This window comes from Nycticebus coucang, chromosome 14 (assembly GCF_027406575.1).
Source record: "Nycticebus coucang isolate mNycCou1 chromosome 14, mNycCou1.pri, whole genome shotgun sequence".
Classification (NCBI taxonomy): Eukaryota; Metazoa; Chordata; class Mammalia; order Primates; family Lorisidae; genus Nycticebus; species Nycticebus coucang.
The window spans coordinates 17030022-17047916 of record NC_069793.1 but is presented as its reverse complement, the minus strand read 5'-3'; the positions used below and the strand labels follow the sequence as shown (position 1 = coordinate 17047916).

General features: G+C 38.4%; 1 protein-coding gene across 1 annotated transcript; it reads right to left on the bottom strand.

Annotated features, from left to right (window-relative positions):
• Window positions 1–3827: 3827 nt before the first annotated feature.
• LOC128564619 (olfactory receptor 4C15-like) lies at window positions 3828–4763 on the bottom strand. The gene has a single exon (XM_053560105.1). It carries the CDS (start codon window positions 4761–4763, stop codon window positions 3828–3830), a length of 936 nt encoding a protein of 311 aa, XP_053416080.1.
• Between the last annotated feature and the right edge of the window lie 13132 nt (window positions 4764–17895).

Genomic DNA, 17895 nt, shown 5'->3' with positions numbered 1-17895 from the left:
CCACAGCCAATATCATATTGAATGGAGTTAAATTGGAATCATTTCCAGTGAGATCAGGATCCAGACAAGGCTGCCCATTGTCTCCATTGCTTTTTAACATTGTAATGGAAGTTTTAGCCACTGCAATTAGGGAAGAAAAGGCAATCAAGGGTATCCATATAGGGTCAGAAGAGATCAAACTTTCGCTCTTCGCAGATGATATGATAGTATATCTGGAAAACACTAGGGACTTTACTACAAAACTTTTAGAAGTGATCAAGGAATAAAGCAGTGTCTCAGGCTACAAAATCAACATTCATAAATTGGTAGCCTTTATGTATACCAACAACAGTCAAGTTGAAAAAACTGTTAAGGACTCTATCCCATTCACAGTAGTGGCAAAGAAGATGAAATATTTGGGAATTTATCTAACAAAGGACGTGAAAGATCTCTATAAAGAGAACTATGAAACTCTAAGAAAAGAAATAGCTGAAAATATTAACAAATGGAAAAACATACCATGCTCATGGCTGGGAAGAGTCAATATTGTTAAAATGTCTATACTACCCAAAGCAATATATAATTTCAATGCAATCCCTATTAAAGCTCCACTGTCATACTTTAAAGATCTTGAAAAAACAATACTTTGTTTTATATGGAATCAGAAAAGACCTCGAATAGCCAAGACATTACTCAGAAATAAAAACAAAGCAGGCGGAATTACGCTACCAGACCTCAGACTATATTACAAATCAATAGTGATCAAAACAGCATGGTATTGGCACAAAAACAGAGAAGTAGATGTCTGGAACAGAATAGAGAACCAAGAGATGAATCCAGCTACTTACTGTTATTTAATCTTTGATAAGCCAATTAAAAACATTCAGTGGGGAAAAGATTCCCTATTTAACAAATGGTGCTGGGTGAAATGGCTGGCAACCTGTAGAAGACTGAAAGTGGACCCACACTTTTCACCATTAACTAAGATAGACTCTCGCTGGATCAAAGATTTAAACTTAAGACATGAAACTATAAAAATACTAGAGGAGAGTGCAGAGAAAACCCTTGAAGAAATCGGGCTGGGCGAGTATTTTATGAGGAGGACCCCCCGGGCAATTGAAGCAGCTTCAAAAATACACTACTGGGACCTGATCAGACTAAAAAGCTTCTGCACAGCCAAGAACACAGTAAGTAAAGCAAGCAAACAGCCCTCAGAATGGGAGAAGATATTTGCAGGTTATGTCTCTGACAAAGGTTTAATAACCAGAATCCACAGAGAACTCAAATGCATTAGCAAGAATAGAACAAGGGATCCCATCGCAGGCTGGGCAAGGGATTTGAAGAGAAACTTCTCTGAAGAAGACAGGCACGTGGCCTTCAGACATATGAAAAAATGCTCATCATCTTTAATCATCAGAGAAATGCAAATCAAAACTACTTTGAGATACCATCTAACTCCAGTGAGACTAGCCTAGATCACAAAATCCCAAGACCAGAGATGTTGGCGTGGATGTGGAGAAAAGGGAACACTTTTGCACTGCTGGTGGGAATGCAAATTAATACATTCCTTTTGGAAAGAGATATGGAGAACACTTAGAGATCTAAAAATAGATCTGCCATTCAATCCTGTAATCCCTCTACTGGGCATATACCCAGAAGACCAAAAAGCACATCATAACAAAGATATTTGTACCAGAATGTTTATTGCAGCTCAATTCATAATTGCTAAGTCATGGAAGAAGCCCAAGTGCCCATTGATCCACGAATGGATTAATAAATTGTGGTACATGTACACCATGGAATATTATGCAGCCTTAAAAAAAGATGGAGACTTTACCTCTTTCATGTTTACGTGGATGAAACTGGAACATATTCTTCTTAGTAAAGTATTCCAAGAATGGAAGAAAAAGTACCGAATGTACTCAGCCCTACTATGAAACTAATTTTGGGTTTTCACATGAAAGCTATAACCCAGTTACAACCTAAGAATAGGGGGAAGGGGGAAAGGGAGGGGAGGGAGGGAGGAGGTGGGTAGTGGGAAGGGGATTGGTGAGATTACACCAGCGGTGCATCTTACGAGGGTACATGTGAAACTTGGTAAACTGTCTGTAAAGCTAGTGAATGATGCCCCATGATTATATCATTGTACACAGCTATGATTTAATAAAAAAAAAAATAAATAAAGTCAATACCTTCTATCTTCTCTCTTTCTTTTATAACCTGGCTAGAGGTTTATCAATTTTATTGATTTTATTGATTTTCTTTACTAATACAATGTATTATGTTTTCAATTTCATTGATTTCTGTTCTAGTTTTTATTATTTACTTTTTCCTCCTTACTTTGTTTTTAATTAGTTTTCCTTTTCTTAGTTTCTTGAGGTGAAAGCTTAGATTATTGATGTTGGAGCACTCTTGTTTCTAAAATGCATTCAATACTATCAATTTCCCTCTCAGTAGTACTTTTGTTGCAGCTCACAAATTTTGATAAGTTGTATTTTCATTTTCACTTAGTTCAAAATATTTATCACTTTCTCTTGAGACTTCTTGGACCCACATATTTTTTAGAAGTGTATTTATTATTTAATCTCCAGGTATTTTGGATTTTCTAGCTATTGTTCTGTTATTAATTTCTGGTTTAACCCATTGTGGTCAGCAAACATAGTTTATTATTTACATTCTTTAAAACTTGTTGAGATGTGTTATGATTTCGAATTTTGTTTGTCTTGGTGAATGTTGATGGGAGCATGAGAGGAATGTGCATTGTGCTGTTGTTGAATAAAGTATTCTACATATGTTGATTAAATCCAGTTGGATGATGGTCCTGTTCAGTTCAATGATGTCCTAGCTGATTTTCTGTCTGCTAGATCATTTGTTCATTAAATAAAATGGTGTTGAAGTTTCAAAAAAAAAAAAAAGATAAGTATTCAAATAGAATTATTTTCATTTGGGTAGACAAAAATCAAGGACATTCAAATCACTGAATAAGATGAACAATAATCCTCTTTTGAAATCTGCTTTTTACTCTCTGGTGCTTATAGCTTCTACCCTCTGTGTGGGGGGTGTCAGCTCACTATGTCTACAGCTTTGGTCCCTCTTTGGTAGTAACATGGTCTCTCAAATGTTTCCTCAGGTTGTGCTTGAATAAAAGATACTCACTGCTAACTGCCTTGTGAAATCTGTTTCCCTTTCCTTCCCAAAGCCAATTGGCCTGGTGTTACTATTTAACCACAGAGGAACTCATCTGTGATCATGACTGGGACAATCAGGTTTAATTGTCCGAGTGACTCAAATTCTGTAGCAATTGATAATGAACCAACATGAAATGATGGAGTCGTGTGAAAGAGAAACACCCATAGTTGTTTGGCTGTGTGAATGACCTTGTCTTTGCCCTTCCTGAGTCCTGGTTGTTTTTTTCCTCAGAGTTTCTGATATCAGTGTCCTAAACACAAACTTCTTTTCATTTGACATAGTTTAGGCAAATTTCTGTCCCTAAATGCCAAGATAGAGTTGTTTTCCATCCACAAGGTTTTTCAAAGGATGAAGTGTATTGCAAGAAGTCTGATAGGGTAAATTCTCTTCTCATTCTTTTTCTGATTATTAGATTCTAAGTAAATTCTAGGTTCTAAGTAAAATTCAGCTCTCTTTAATGAGGATACTGAGCTGCCTACTCAGAGGTAAGGAGAGACCTCAGGGTGAAACCTGTATTTTATGACCCCACATTAATGCTTTTTTGTTGTTTTTATAGCATTACATTACGTCTTCTGGTAAAAGGTATAGCCTACAAAGTTTTGTTGAAGGCTATTTTGACTCTTTTACTCTTAATATTGATTTAAAATAAGTTTAATATTTCAATTTTCATCAGAAACCATCACTAATCTCTTCCATATTTTCCTCATGGCGTTGTTCACTTCCTTATTCCTGAAAGTATAAATCAAAGGATTGCACAAGGGAGCTAGGATGGTGTAAAATACTGCCACCATTTTGTCAAAGGAGAAGGCTAAGGGAGGTCGCACATATTCAAATATGCATGGGACAAAGAACAAAACTACAACAGCAATGTGAGATGTACAGGTGGAGAGAGCTTTACTCCACCCTTCAGAGGTATGAGTTCTCAGAGAGAGCAAGATGACACCATAGGAGGCAAGCAACAAGGAGAAGATTATGATGCAGATAAATCCACTGTTGACAACTACCAAAAGGCCAAAGACGTGAGTGTCTGTGCAAGCAAGCTCCAGTAATGGATACAAGTCACATATGAAGTGATCAATGACATTGGGGCCACAGAAGGGCAACTGGACAGTAAAGAGAATTTGTATCGTGGAATGCAAGAACCCACCTGTCCAGGCTACTCCCATCAGAACACCACAGAGCCTCCGGTTCATGATGGAGGAGTAATGCAAAGGCTTGCAAATGGCCACATAGCGATCATAGGCCATGGCCGTGAGGACAATCACCTCCACCCCAGCAAAGAAGTGTTCTGCAAAAAGCTGCGTCATGCAGCCTTTAAAGGAGATGATTTTCCTCTTATAGAAGGAGTCCAAGATCATCTTTGGAGTGATGACAGAGGAAAAGCATGCATCTAGGAAGGACAGAAAGGCCAAGAAGAAGTACATGGGGGACTCCCGAAGTGCAGGACTGTTGAAGATGGTTGCTACAATTAGCACGTTTCCCCCGATGGTTGCAATGTAGACAAACAAAAACATGACAAATAATATTTTCTGAACACTTGGATTCTGTGAAAGCCCCAGGAGGATGAACTCAGTAACAAAGCTTTGGTTTTGCATGATGGCCAAGGAAAAGGTGGAAGCTCCAAAGTGATCATCATGTGAAACCTGCAATTATGATTAAAAAATTTTGCTTCAGACCACTTTGTTATATTATAGTCATCAACAAGTTGGTGCATCCATATACAAAATTATCTTGAGTGTTTCTGTTGTTATTGAGGACACACAATGAGCAATTGTTGAAGATAGTAGTGAAACACTGGGTTGAATTAAGATAGACAGAAATTATTGAGTGCTTTCAAAGAGCCAGAGTTTCAATATGGGGGAAGGAAAGCATACTCATGTGGTAGAGAAGAGAAATATAGTTTTCATCTCAAGTGCCAGCTCCAATCATTCACTAGTGATTTTCTGGAATGAATTATTGAGCAGTATTCTGAAGCTACCTGCAAACTATGGTGAATGGAGGGCTGTAATTTGTTGGTCATGTCTGCCTTTGACGTGGGGTGGGAGCAGGGTGACCGACATGTCCTCCCTGATTGGGAGATGGCTTTTTCTACAAAAAGAAGAAGAAATAACATGCAGTTTATAATCCACTTGAAAATCATGGCCACTCCTGAAATATTTCTTTAAAAGTCTGAGCTGCATTGGACCTTCAAATAAATTAATAATAAATTCTCTATGGAAAATTCCTAGTTTTAACACTTAATACATAGCAAGAACGCACTAAATGTTGAGTTTTTTAAAAATTCATTTTATGAATTCCGCGTAGTGTTTTTGATCTTTCATTTTGAAATGAGAACAGAAGTTTATAAAAATAATAATATCTACATTAGAGAGGGTTGTCATAATGACTAAGTGATTCACTGCCTAGAACACAGATTGTGATCAGTCTCATCGTCCCTGGTTGCCTGGGGGATACTCATGCTTAGAGAGGTTAAGTTCAAGTAAACAACAGATGCTTGATCTGGGAGTTGAACACAGACCTTCTGGCTCTAGCACCCGTTGGATCAACAGGGAAAAGAGTGGGGATTTTTCTTTTTCAGCAAGAACTTCAGAGGAGCGGGGTGGCCCTTCTATAAGCACTTGCATGTAAATTGGCAGCAATCACAGAAGCAAGGAAGAGAAACAACACATTGCATATAAGCCAGAGGCTGGAGCCTTTATTAATTACTTACCAGTTATTTACACAATGTGGTGAGGTCAGATCAAGTAGAATTCCTAAAGATATATATGTTTCAAATTGGTTTGACATTATTGTAAAGTATGGATGTGTGTGCATGGAAATTACCTGCTTGTCTCCCCAGGAGTATAATGAAGGTCCAATTTGAAAATAAGAACATGTTGTTTATGATAAAGTTTCCTTACCAACTGTGATTACTAGTAACTCACTTAAAAGTCATCCACCTTACCAACAGACAGCTTTCAAATGAGTCATCTAGATAATTATCCAACTTTTGACTTTATTTTCCACAGGTAGACACAGCATCACCGGATAGTTGTATCCTCACCTGTACGTATAAGAGAAATGAATGAATCAAATAACACATATACATGTATGTATGTGTTCATATTTGTATATGTATACATATATGCTTATTAAAGTATATGAATAAGAGAAAAATGGGGTTTATTGTGAGACTTACAAATAAGCTGATTTTTATGACTGTCACTTCAGTTAACAAAAACCATTTCAAATGTAATAAAACTAACAAATATACAATTATGTATGTTAATATCTGTGTTGTGGCTTACTTGAAGACAATCATTTTTCTTATGCTTGTAGGGTCATTCCTACTGGTGTCAACGCTATGACCTCCACATGCAGTTACAAGCTATCAGTGAGAAAAAGAGAGTTAAAACAAACCCTTTAGGTCATTGGATCAACAAACAGACATTTATTACTAAGTGAAAAATATCAACATAAGACCCAGGAGTGCTCAGCTTAGCCTAGACCCAGAGCAGCAAAGATAATGAAGTGAACTGACTAAGAACATCAGCTCCAGCCCCACACAGCCCTGGTTCACATCTAGGGTCTTTCACTTACTCTCTGGGGTGGAATGTGTTATTTAAAATTTTTCGAGGTCTCAAAGCCTCAGATGCCCGTGTCTGTAAATGGGTATAAGAAGAATCCTATGGATAGGATTCTTGTGAGAGTCAGGTAAGGCGACACACACAAAATCATTATTGTGGTAATGAGCCCAGAAGATCATGCTGAGTCATTGACATGAAGCAGCCATGATAACATCTTCTCTCCTAATTCCTGCTTTACCTGACCAAGATGTTTTACTAATCCTTTTACTAATTTACAAATGTGAAATATGGTGTTTGGTCAGTCTCTGTACAGAAATGACATTTTAAAAATATTCAACACTTTTAAATGTTCTTAGTATTTTCTGAATAAATTATTTTGGCCCTCAGGCTTATAAGCATCTACTTCTATTTTGGATAATTTCACTGAATAAAGAAAGCCTATTTGGGTGGGTGGTGGCAAGGAAGATAGGGCTCTATATTAGTCAAATAATTCCATTTTTTTTTTTTTTGAGACTGAGTCTTGCTCTGTCACCCTTGGTAGAGTGCTGTGGCAGCATAGCTCACAGCAACCTCAAACTCTTGAGCTTAAGCAATCCTCTTGCTTCAGCCTCCTGAGTAGCTAAAACTATAGACACTCAGAACAATGCCCGGCTATTTTTGCAGATGAGGATCTCACTCGTGCTTAGGCTGGTTGTGAACTCCTGAGCTCAAGTGATCCACTTACCTTGGCCTCCCAGAGTGCTAGGATTATAGGCGTGAGCCCCTGTACCTGGCCCATTAAATAATTTTTAATAGCTCTACTTCTTTCATCTGGGATATTCTAAGAGCAATACCATTTTAGTATTAAAAGATTCATTAGCTATAAACAAAAAGCCCCTTCTTCTTTTCAGGTAAAAGGGATTTCCAAAGTTAGTGTTAAAACTTTAGCAACAGAAACTGTACTGTCCTCATGGTTTATGACCACAAGATTTGTGATTTTAAGTCATTTAAAAGATAATTGCCCTAAAGGTGATGTGTTGTGCCAGACTGAACTCTAGAACAGAAAAGTATAGCAGTGGACAGATTAGTGAAATGTGAATAAAAGGTGATATTTAGTTAAGAGTTACATGTCAATGTTCATTTAATAGTCTTGACAAACGTACCCATGTAGGATGATCCAAGTAAGGGAGACTGAGTGGAACATATGAACTTTCTATGCCCTTTCAGCAACTTTTCTGTTAAACTAAAATTACTCCAAATAAGAAGTTAATCAAAAAGAAAAAAAAATGTTTCATTGGTGCTAGCAAAACGCTAGCAATCCCACCTTCACTGTGTGCTCCTTGTGAGTCATTGAAGAAACCACCATGTCAGCAGCTTCTGCTACAAAACAGATGATGACACTCGTTCAAGTTGCCTGACCCATCCAAGTCAAATTGTTATTATTGATGTGCTTTGAAAAGTAGGAATCCAATATTGATATCAGCATTAATTTTAAACAGCCTTACTTAACAGACACAAAGTGAGCTAAGAATTGGAATCTCTTCTTAAGAAATACATAATACAGTATGTGTTTTTAACATCATGCTGTTTTTAAATTATACCCATTCTAAAATGGCAATGAAACTGCTTCATCCATGTAATCATTTTAGAAAACATATTAGTAAATAATTTCATAATCATCAACATGTTTGTGTTTTTTATACATGTAACACCAACTCTAAAAATTTATCTTGAGGGTGAAATGAGATGGGCAAGTTTTATAAGGACAGGTGATGGCACGTCATTTATAATAGTGAAAATAGGTATCTAAAATATTCAATGATGGGAAGAAGTTTATCTAAATCAGATTATTACAAATAAATAATAATTGGTGCTATAAATAAAACACTGATAATATGAGGATATAGCAAGCGAAGCATTTTTGTAATATCCAAAGGTCTCATAATTAAGTTCGTGAACTCATCATAGAAAAAGGGCTGCATACCTCATTGATAAATATCACTACAGCCACCTTAGAAGTACTCTCCTTGGGAAGCTATTCACTGATGGCAGTGACTAGTCTACCCTTCAAAGCAATTTTGGAATTCTTTTTCTGGAATAGCATCAGAGCCATTGTCATATTACCTTTGAAGTCCTGAATGTTATTAAAATGTCTTCCTTTCAATATTTCCTTTATCTTCTGCTAAAGAAAAAAGTCAATGGGGAGCCAGATCAGGTGAGTAGGGAGGGTGTTCCAATACAGTTATTCGTTTATTGGCCAAAAACGCACTCACTGACAGTGTTCAATGCTGAACTCCTCCGAGATCATTTTTGCACACACCTTTCTTTTTTTTTTTAATTTTTTTTTAAATTAGTATTAGATCATAGCTGTGTACATTAATGCGATCATGGGGCACCATGCACTGGTTTTATAAACAGTTCGACACATTTTCATCACACTGGTTAACATAGCATTCCTGGCATTCTCTTAGTTATTGTGTTAAGACAAACACATTCTGCATTCATTAAGTTTCACATGTACCCTTGTAGGATGCACTGCAGGTGTAATCCCACCAATCACCCTCCCTCTGCCCAACCTCCCCCTCCCTCTCCTCCCTCTCCCCACACACCTTTCTTATGCCAACATTTTCACTTAAGATTGTCCTGTTTCTCTATTGATGTTACCTTGGTCTGCTGTGCTTCTCACAGTCAGCTAATGATTTTGATGCATAACTGGATGAATTGTTGCAATGTTCTCATCAGTTCTGCTCGGCACTGGCTGCCCTGACCTCTCTTCATCAGTGATGCTTTCTCTCCTCTCAGAAAAATGCTTAATCCATTTTTACACCTGCTGCTTTCCTCATGGCGTTATCCCCATAAACTTGGACCGACGTGTCTCTAATTAATTGCACTTCTACTCTTCCCAAGCTTGACAAGAAATTTAGAGTTTGTTCATTGCTCTAATTCAAGCTCTGACATTCCTGCAAAGGCATACAAAAAACACACAACAGTGAACACCACCCAGCAACACACCTCCACACAGCAACACGAACACAGTTGTGAGATACTGACATGCCGGGTGATGAAACCTTTCTGAGCTGTTTGTACAGAGCTGCCAACATAAGCACATGGTGGCAAGTTCATGAACTTAACCGTCTAACCTCATAAGTGAGGAAAACAGAAGAAAACTATAATAACTCTGCTCACTTATACAGATATTTTAAATATAATTTTATAGTATAGAAGGAAATACCCCAAATTAGAGTTTTTGTTTGTAACATTGCTGTTAGAATTTTGAAGATGAAACATCAAATTGCAAAACCCACAATACCATATTTTTTATCGTCTAAATAGTTCAGACAAAGGAGGTAGCTCGAGGGTAGTTCATGTGCAGAGATGGAATGAAAGTGCTAACACTATACAGGATCTTATACTAAAATTCTAAGCTATCGTGTACTTTCCATAAACACCAGACTGTGGCCCTCATCCTCTCTCCACGCACTGTGATAACTATTTTACTTTATTTTATTATATCTTATTTTGGTTCTAGTTTTATTCTTTTTAATTTTTATTTCAGATTAATATGAGAGTACAAATGGTTAGTTTACATACTGTGATAACAATTTAGAATTCACATTCTCCTATAGGTAGCAATGTACCCTATCCATATTTCCCCTAGAACCTCCCAAGGACTTTCCTGTCCTGATGTACACGCTCTTACCGTGCTGGAGCTGCACCCCAGCTTGCTCAGGTCCCCCTCACAGAATCTCCTAAGCTCTCACCTGGGAAGTTGATCTTCTCATGCCCCACTATCTACATTGCCTACTATTCTCTGCCCATCAGTTTTTGCAGTAAAACTAATTCTGAAAAGAAATAGAATTTCTGTTTGAAGGTTGATATATATGTAACATTTAGAATTACAAGAGGAATTAATGCGTATTAACATGATAAGTAATTTTTTTTTTTGCAATTTTTGGCTGGGCCTGGGTTTGAACTCGCCACCTCCAGCATATGGGGCCAGCACCCTACTCCTTTGAGCCACAGGCGCCGCCCAATAAGTAATGTTTTATAGTTATATGTAAAGCAGTAAAGTTTAGATTCATGGATATGTACTTTTGTGTGCATATCAGTCACGCTTACATATCATTTTCCAAATATTGTTATTCAAAGAAAAAGAATAAATTAAAATCCCATTTGTAATTATCCTCCCTGTTAAGTTCCTGAAATGCACATTTTTTTTATGCAGCATTAATATTTAGCAACAAAAGACTTATCGCTGCCTGTCTGGCTAAGCATATTCTTTTCTCTGGCAACCTGGAAAGTATGTTCTCTTCAAATTTCAGATCTTTCTCTCTCCCAACTATGTTGCTCTGATGATTTCCCTAAATCTCTTAACTTTTATAGTCCTACTATTTCTGGAATTTGAACCAAACCAAACAAAACCTTTCTCTGTTTCCACGGGTGTCCTTCCTGACAGATGCCTGAACCTTCTTTTTCTCTGTTGTCTTAGTGATTTAGTTTATTTTAGGAGCAAGACAAAATCAGGACAACTAGCACCAAAGCAGGTTAGATGTTCCTGCCCAATTCTGAGGCAGGAAGCTCATGTTATTTGAGACATGAAATATGCTCGGGAAAATAACGTGGACCCAGCTAAAATCAGAATACTCCCCTCTGTGATGTGAGGCAGTGTCCTTAGCTTTAACGTCCTTCCTGTGCCATTGTGAGGGTGTCATCGTGGAAACAGAAAGTGCTTTATTCTATATCAATAACTCTATATGTGGTTCCACAACACTTGGATTTACTACATCACATCAGTGTTCTTTATACAGCCTTTATACGGCAGAAAATTCTGCTTTTAATCTAAACCATCAGGATGGGGAGAACATCAGAGGACAAATGATACCTAAGAATATTTTATAAGGAATTAATAAAATGCCAGTGGAGAGCAAGGACAAAAATATGCATTAGTTACATTTCTAAGTTATTTGAACTTACTTGAATGTGAAAGACTGAATATAGGCCTGATTTCATTGGACTTGAATTAATTAGGCGGTACTATGTCCCTCTCCCCAAAAAACAAACACCAATTTGCATTCTAACCTCTGTTGCTTATTGGACTCTGACATTATGTGACAAGCACTGTTCTATGGACTCTACATGCATTGTATTGTTTCCACAGCCCTTCAGTGTGGTGATGCAGTATTATCCTTATTGGGTCTGAGGAGTCTGAGAGGAGAGCCAGAAAGTTGATGTAACTAGCCCCAAAGTACACAGTTCTTAAGTGATAGGCTCAAGTACTGCATTAAACTTTAACCTGACCACAACACCCACACTTTTAAGTATTGTATCACAATTTGAAATCCTTTCTAAAAATGCAAAATGTGAATTATACACCTCACCATTTATCAGTTCCTTGAAAATTCTGGTGATGGTAATGTCCCATTGTCTATGGAGAAAAGTCCATTTGGTGGGTGGCCAAAAAACAAAGGTTGTTTCCCACCCTGCCTTCTACATCTAAGAAAGAGAGGAAGAGCATCTGGCAGACGAGATAGAGAATGTCCCTGACTGCTTATCAAGTGCTGTCTTTAACATGGTCTCCAGAAAAAAAAAAAAATAATAATGTGACAAATGTTTCCTCCTTGACGTCCAACTGGAATTTAAAGAGATTTCCCTGAGAGGTCAGGAACCTATGGAATTGCTTCTCAGCTTCCCCCAGGGTTTGGAAATTTCCCATTAGTATGATTTTTCAAGATACAGTTTTTTTAGCTCAACTGTTTTCCAAACTTTTATGTCCCTGATCAATTAGAGTTTTTTTCCCTTTTTTTCTCCCCAGGTTTCTATTTGAAAAAGCTTTCATTTTCCTTCATATTCAGAAATAACAGACTGTGTATATTGTGATGGAGTCACAGAACTAGGACAAACTTCCTGCATACCTGCCAGGTCAAAGAGTCGGATTCTGGGATAACGCAGTGTCAATTCATAAGGACAAAATACATTGCTTTGGGGCAAGGGTAGCCATGAGTGCTTATTGAAGAATGACTTTCTATGTATACATATGCAAAGACACACAGATTAATCAAAATGCTATTTTTTTTCTCTCAGAAACTGATCTTTAAGTTCTATGGTTTACAACTAAAAGCACCATTTCTATAGAGTAAAGGAATTTTTCTCTTTTCACGTTATTTGAAAAGAGTATAGATCAGGTCTGTTTACTCTAAGAAACACACCACTGAAGCGGAAGACTGAGGGATGCTTGACCTTAGCTCATCAGGTCCCTTCCGGGAGGGACCACCCAAACAACTTATTGGTTTATACAGTCTTTAAACATCCTACCTTTTTAGGTGTTTATTCGCACCCCCCAGAAAAATGCAAAACTGAAGAGATTGATCAGCAAAGTCAAGAGCCAGAAGCACCATCACTTCAATTGTCTGTGGAATTAAGAGAGGAGTCTTATTTTCTTTGACATGAAATTTTATGTGTGTGTCCTAAAATGGAAGAATCCCCTGATGGGAGCATCATCCTCATCAGTATCACTCAGCAGCAGACTTGAGCAGCTCATTCTGGACACTGATTCTCATCACAACCGTTAGCCTCTCCTTCATTCCATCCCCTGCCTTGCTCAGTCCTTTATTGTTTTTGTTAGCGGGACAGAGGGGAATACCATAAAAAGTAAGATTGTAAAGATGGACTAACGCAGATACTATAAGAAACATTATTTTTGGACAGTTATGAAAAACTAGCGTAAATTATAAAGTTTGAATCAGAAAACAAAGACAGAGACAGAGGCAGCCAAGGAGAACTGGCAGGTGGAAGTTAGTAACTTGCCCTCCCCAAATCTATCCAATAGTCTCTTTCCTACTAATTTAAAATTCTGTCATCATCATTTATGAAATTACAAATGTATACTAAATTTCTGAATAGATGGTTCAATTTCTGGGAAACTTCTTTTGTTTCTTAGAATTCTTTATTACTAACATCTTAGCAACATTTTTACAAACGAGAACTTGAAGAAAGTTCTGCTATCTCCTGTATCTAGTACTCCATCTCTATGCTTCACGCATTTTCTAATTTCCAAGGCTGCCACTCAACACAAACATCTGTGTACATTTTAGAATTGAGTTATCAATGTATGTGGAAAAAAAATTTGTCATTGGGGTGGAAGGATGGGTGGGTATTAATTCATCACAAAATTATTGTCTCTAAAATCAGGACATTCCTAGTATGTGCAGTCAGCCAAATATTTTTGCAGCAGACCTGTTTACATTATCAGGTTTGACGTAAAAAAATAAAACAATCTGATGATAGTTAATGAGCTAGTGGAAGTATACTCCTCTATACACAGGAGGGACTTAGGTATTTGTACAGCATCTAGTCAGATCACAGGAAGATTCTCCTGGTGTTCAGGCCTCTTTCTTTCCCTTTAGTCCAGGAACTTTCTCTTCTTGTTCTCTTCAGATCCTGCCTATGTTGTAATAACATCTCTGAAATCCTCAGTGCTATTTTCAACTGTTTTTTCCTCTTTAATCACAAGGCTTCATTTTTTATTGGGCTGCCTGTGAATTCCGGCTTCCAAAGACTCTCTCAAACATATTGTCTTAGTAATAATAATAGACACAAATCTGATGACCAAACTGTGCAAGTGTGAATAATTCTTTTCTTGTTCATGTCAAATTGACTGGGATTTTATATCATATATGTAGAACTATACACTTCTGACCATGTCGTCTCTTGAACTCCTTAGGCCATGTTCACTGCTTTCCTGGAATGGGATATGTTTTGACATGCCATTGTCTCCCACACACCACCACCAGGAAGCAGGCAGGCAAAAGAACAGACTGAGCATAAAGAACAGTGGCTCCATTCATGCCAGGCATGTCCCTCATCACACATGGCTTAGGACAAACACAGGAGCTCACAATGTCACTACGTCCAGTGGAAGTGAGAGAGAACACCAGGCGGGGGCCAGCCGGCACTGCAGAGCATGTGCTTGAAAGCCCTTGAGAGAGATAAGCATGGCCACCCTGGAGACTACCTGACACGTGGCACAGAATCTGTGGAAGGGCTGGGTGACCTCCCAGGTGCCAGCAGAAGACACACAGGGTAGAAGATGCCTGCTACCTGCTTACCACCTGCAGGTGTGTCGAAGCTGGCACCGAAGTCAAAGCATGATGAAGGTATATAATGGACAATGTCCAGGCCCATTTTTATCCCAGAACCTTGAATTCATCCTGTGTCACCCAAAATCAGCATGCCAGCACAATTACAGTGACCAGTGTGGTGCAATCCTATGAAAGATAGAATGAACTGGCCTGAGGGAGACATGTGCCTGTGAGGCTGCACTTCTGGTGCTACAATCTTGGCCACAGATCGTGGGATAACCTCATAGGTACAGCAGCCAGAGCTTCTGGAGACATCTGGTTGACCAGAATGTCAAAGAACACCCCAAAGGAGAGAAACAGGGGTGATATCCATGCAGTTGGGTCTGAGCTGGGACACCACAGCTGGAGGCAGTGCCCAGTCCCACACAGTGGAAGAGAACTGTAATAAAGTACTCTAAAGGTTGGACTTCAGGAGAGCTGCCCTGCTTACTGTCCAAGGACAGTACTATCTGAAATATTATTTTTTCCTATTTATGACCATAATGTGAGCCAGTTGTGCAGAAGATTGGGGAAAGTGTTCCAGAGGGAATAGCCTATGCACAGACCCCACAGCAAGAGTAGCTTGGCTACTGAGGGGACAGAGGCAGCAGAGAGGTTGGAGCAGCACCGAGGGATTGGCTGTAAGGGAGGAGTTCAGAGATAATCTGGGGCACCAGATCAAAGCTGCCAGATATTTAATAATCGTTAATGGTTTTAGCTTTTACCTGGGGAGACATAGAGCACCATGGCAGAGTTATGAGTAGGGCTGTGAAGTGATGTGACTTATGAGTTTGAAAGAAAACTCTGAGTGCTGTGTTGAGGATTAATATTGAAGCAGGGGATGCCCAGTAAGAGGCAACTATAACAACTCAGGTGAAGGATTATGGTGGCTTGGCACCGGGTGACAGTTCTAACAGTAACTAGAAGAGGTTAAATTTGTGATATATGACAAGATAGAGTCAACAGAACTTTCTGAAAGACTGAGTACGAGACATAGAGACTGAATGTGTCTCAGCTGAGATAGGAAGTCTGTGAGTAGAGTAGATTTGGGAATAGGAGCAGAACCAGGAGAGCATCGTTAGACCTGTTCAGTGCTAGAAACCTATTGGTCATTCAGGTGGAAATGCCATGGAAGAAGCTGGATCTCCAGCCCTTAACCTCAAAAAGAAGCCCGGGCTGGAGTAGCTATCTGGGAATCTTTGTCAGGGTAGCAGAGTATGTCCGTGAAAACTGGGTCAAATGATGCTAATGGATATCATAAGATAAGAACAAGCAAGGACTATTGAATTTAATGACACAGGGGCTGTTGGTGTCCTCAAAAAGAGCATTTTCAGAAAGTATTAGATATTGAACATGACTAAAAGAGGCTGAAAGAGAATGGAAGGAGAGAAATTCGGGGAACAAGCATCAGAGCGATCTTTTGAGTTTTGCTACAAAGGAGGGAGGATGAAAAGGGGGACTAGCTGATAAAGAAAGTAGGTCAGTGCAAGATTTTTTCAAAGAAAAGAGAGACTTTTGATTGCTTCTGTGCTGATGTAAACGATCCAGTAGAGAGTGAATGCAGATGAAAGAAGAAAACAGAGGAGAGGACCTGAGATCAAAGTCCCCGTGTGTGCAGTGAGGAGATGACCTCAGTCCTGTGCACAAGGAAAGTGGTTTGGACTGGGGCACAGATGACCCAGGCAGGAAGCAGCCTATAAACACATGGAGGCTGGAAGATTGATGTAATTTATAGGATGTATAGTCGTAACAGCCTGGGGAAGCTTTCTTTAGATGGTTTAAATGTTTTTAGTGAAATGGAAGGAAGTTGATCTCATGGTTCCCATTAAGTTTGATATTTGAAGTAGCTTTCTAGGAAGACATCCATCTTCAAATCAAAGTATCTTCTATTCCTATTTTTCAATACCTTTGTATCATGATTAGTACTAAAGTTTTCAAATTCTAACATATGTAGATAATCATATGATTTATAAACTATTATTAATAACAACAAGTTCCAATAAAAACTTAGGACCGAGACACATTTCGGACATTAGAGTGTCAAAAGTATCAAGCATTGAGCTTAAATGTAATGTGTTTAATTATTGAAGCTATTTTGTGGGAATAAATTTTGTATAGAATGTAGAGGAGAAGAAACTTTTGGACTCTAACAGACTGATAATAATTTCAGCATGAATGGTCAGAACAGCTCTTGCTTATATAATAAAAGGTGTACATTCTGGGCCTAATTTTGACACTGTAAAATATCAAACAGATTGCAAATGTTTCAGGGTAGGAATCTCATTATGATCCTTCCATTTCTTTAGTTTTGTGATTGAACTGAGAACATGGTCGTGACAACATTCTTATGTAGACACAAATTACATGACTATCAATAGCATGTTCTTCTTTGGTAAATCAGGGTGAGAAGAATGAATGAATTAAAATGAATCCGGGTATTTAATTCTAAATTATTGTAAGATAGCTGCACATATGCTCTACGTTGGAAGCTACATGCAAAGACTTTTGACGCTAAGTTTCTGATGTCTCTGAAGGACGTGATGCTTAAATTATTATTCTAAGAGAATCTCTTTGATGTCCATGCTTTTCATGAACTAAAGACTAAAAAATAATAGCACACTCTCCGGAGAGCCCTGGCTACCTTTCACAACCCACCTCGTACTCTGTCCCTTCTTGTGCGCTGTGCACTGGTAGTGCGCCTGGCTTAGGGTTTCTGCTCAACCATTTCTCTATTGTCTAGAACTTTCCAGAGCTTTCTATGTACCATTTCAAGGAAGACAGTCTAAAACAGAATGAATGTCTTTCTAGTGACAGCTTTTTCATTCTTCAGATTTGGAAATGAAAATCTCAAAGGGTCACAGAAAAATTATTGTCTCATTAACAGAAAAGATTTATACAGTTGCTCTGGCCCCAGAAACAATACTTAATTTCAAGACACAGACACTCGTTTTTAATTTTTTTTTTACAAATGGGGCCTCACTATGTTGTCCTGGCTGGTCTCAAGCTTCTGAGTGCAAAATGATTAATCCCTTCTCCTCAGGCTCAGCCTCCAAGCAGCTGAGACT

Excerpts from the sequence above, each read along its gene's own strand:
- LOC128564619 (XM_053560105.1), bottom strand. The coding sequence starts at position 4,763 with ATGCAAAACCAAAGCTTTGTTACTGAGTTCATCCTCCTGGGGCTTTCA.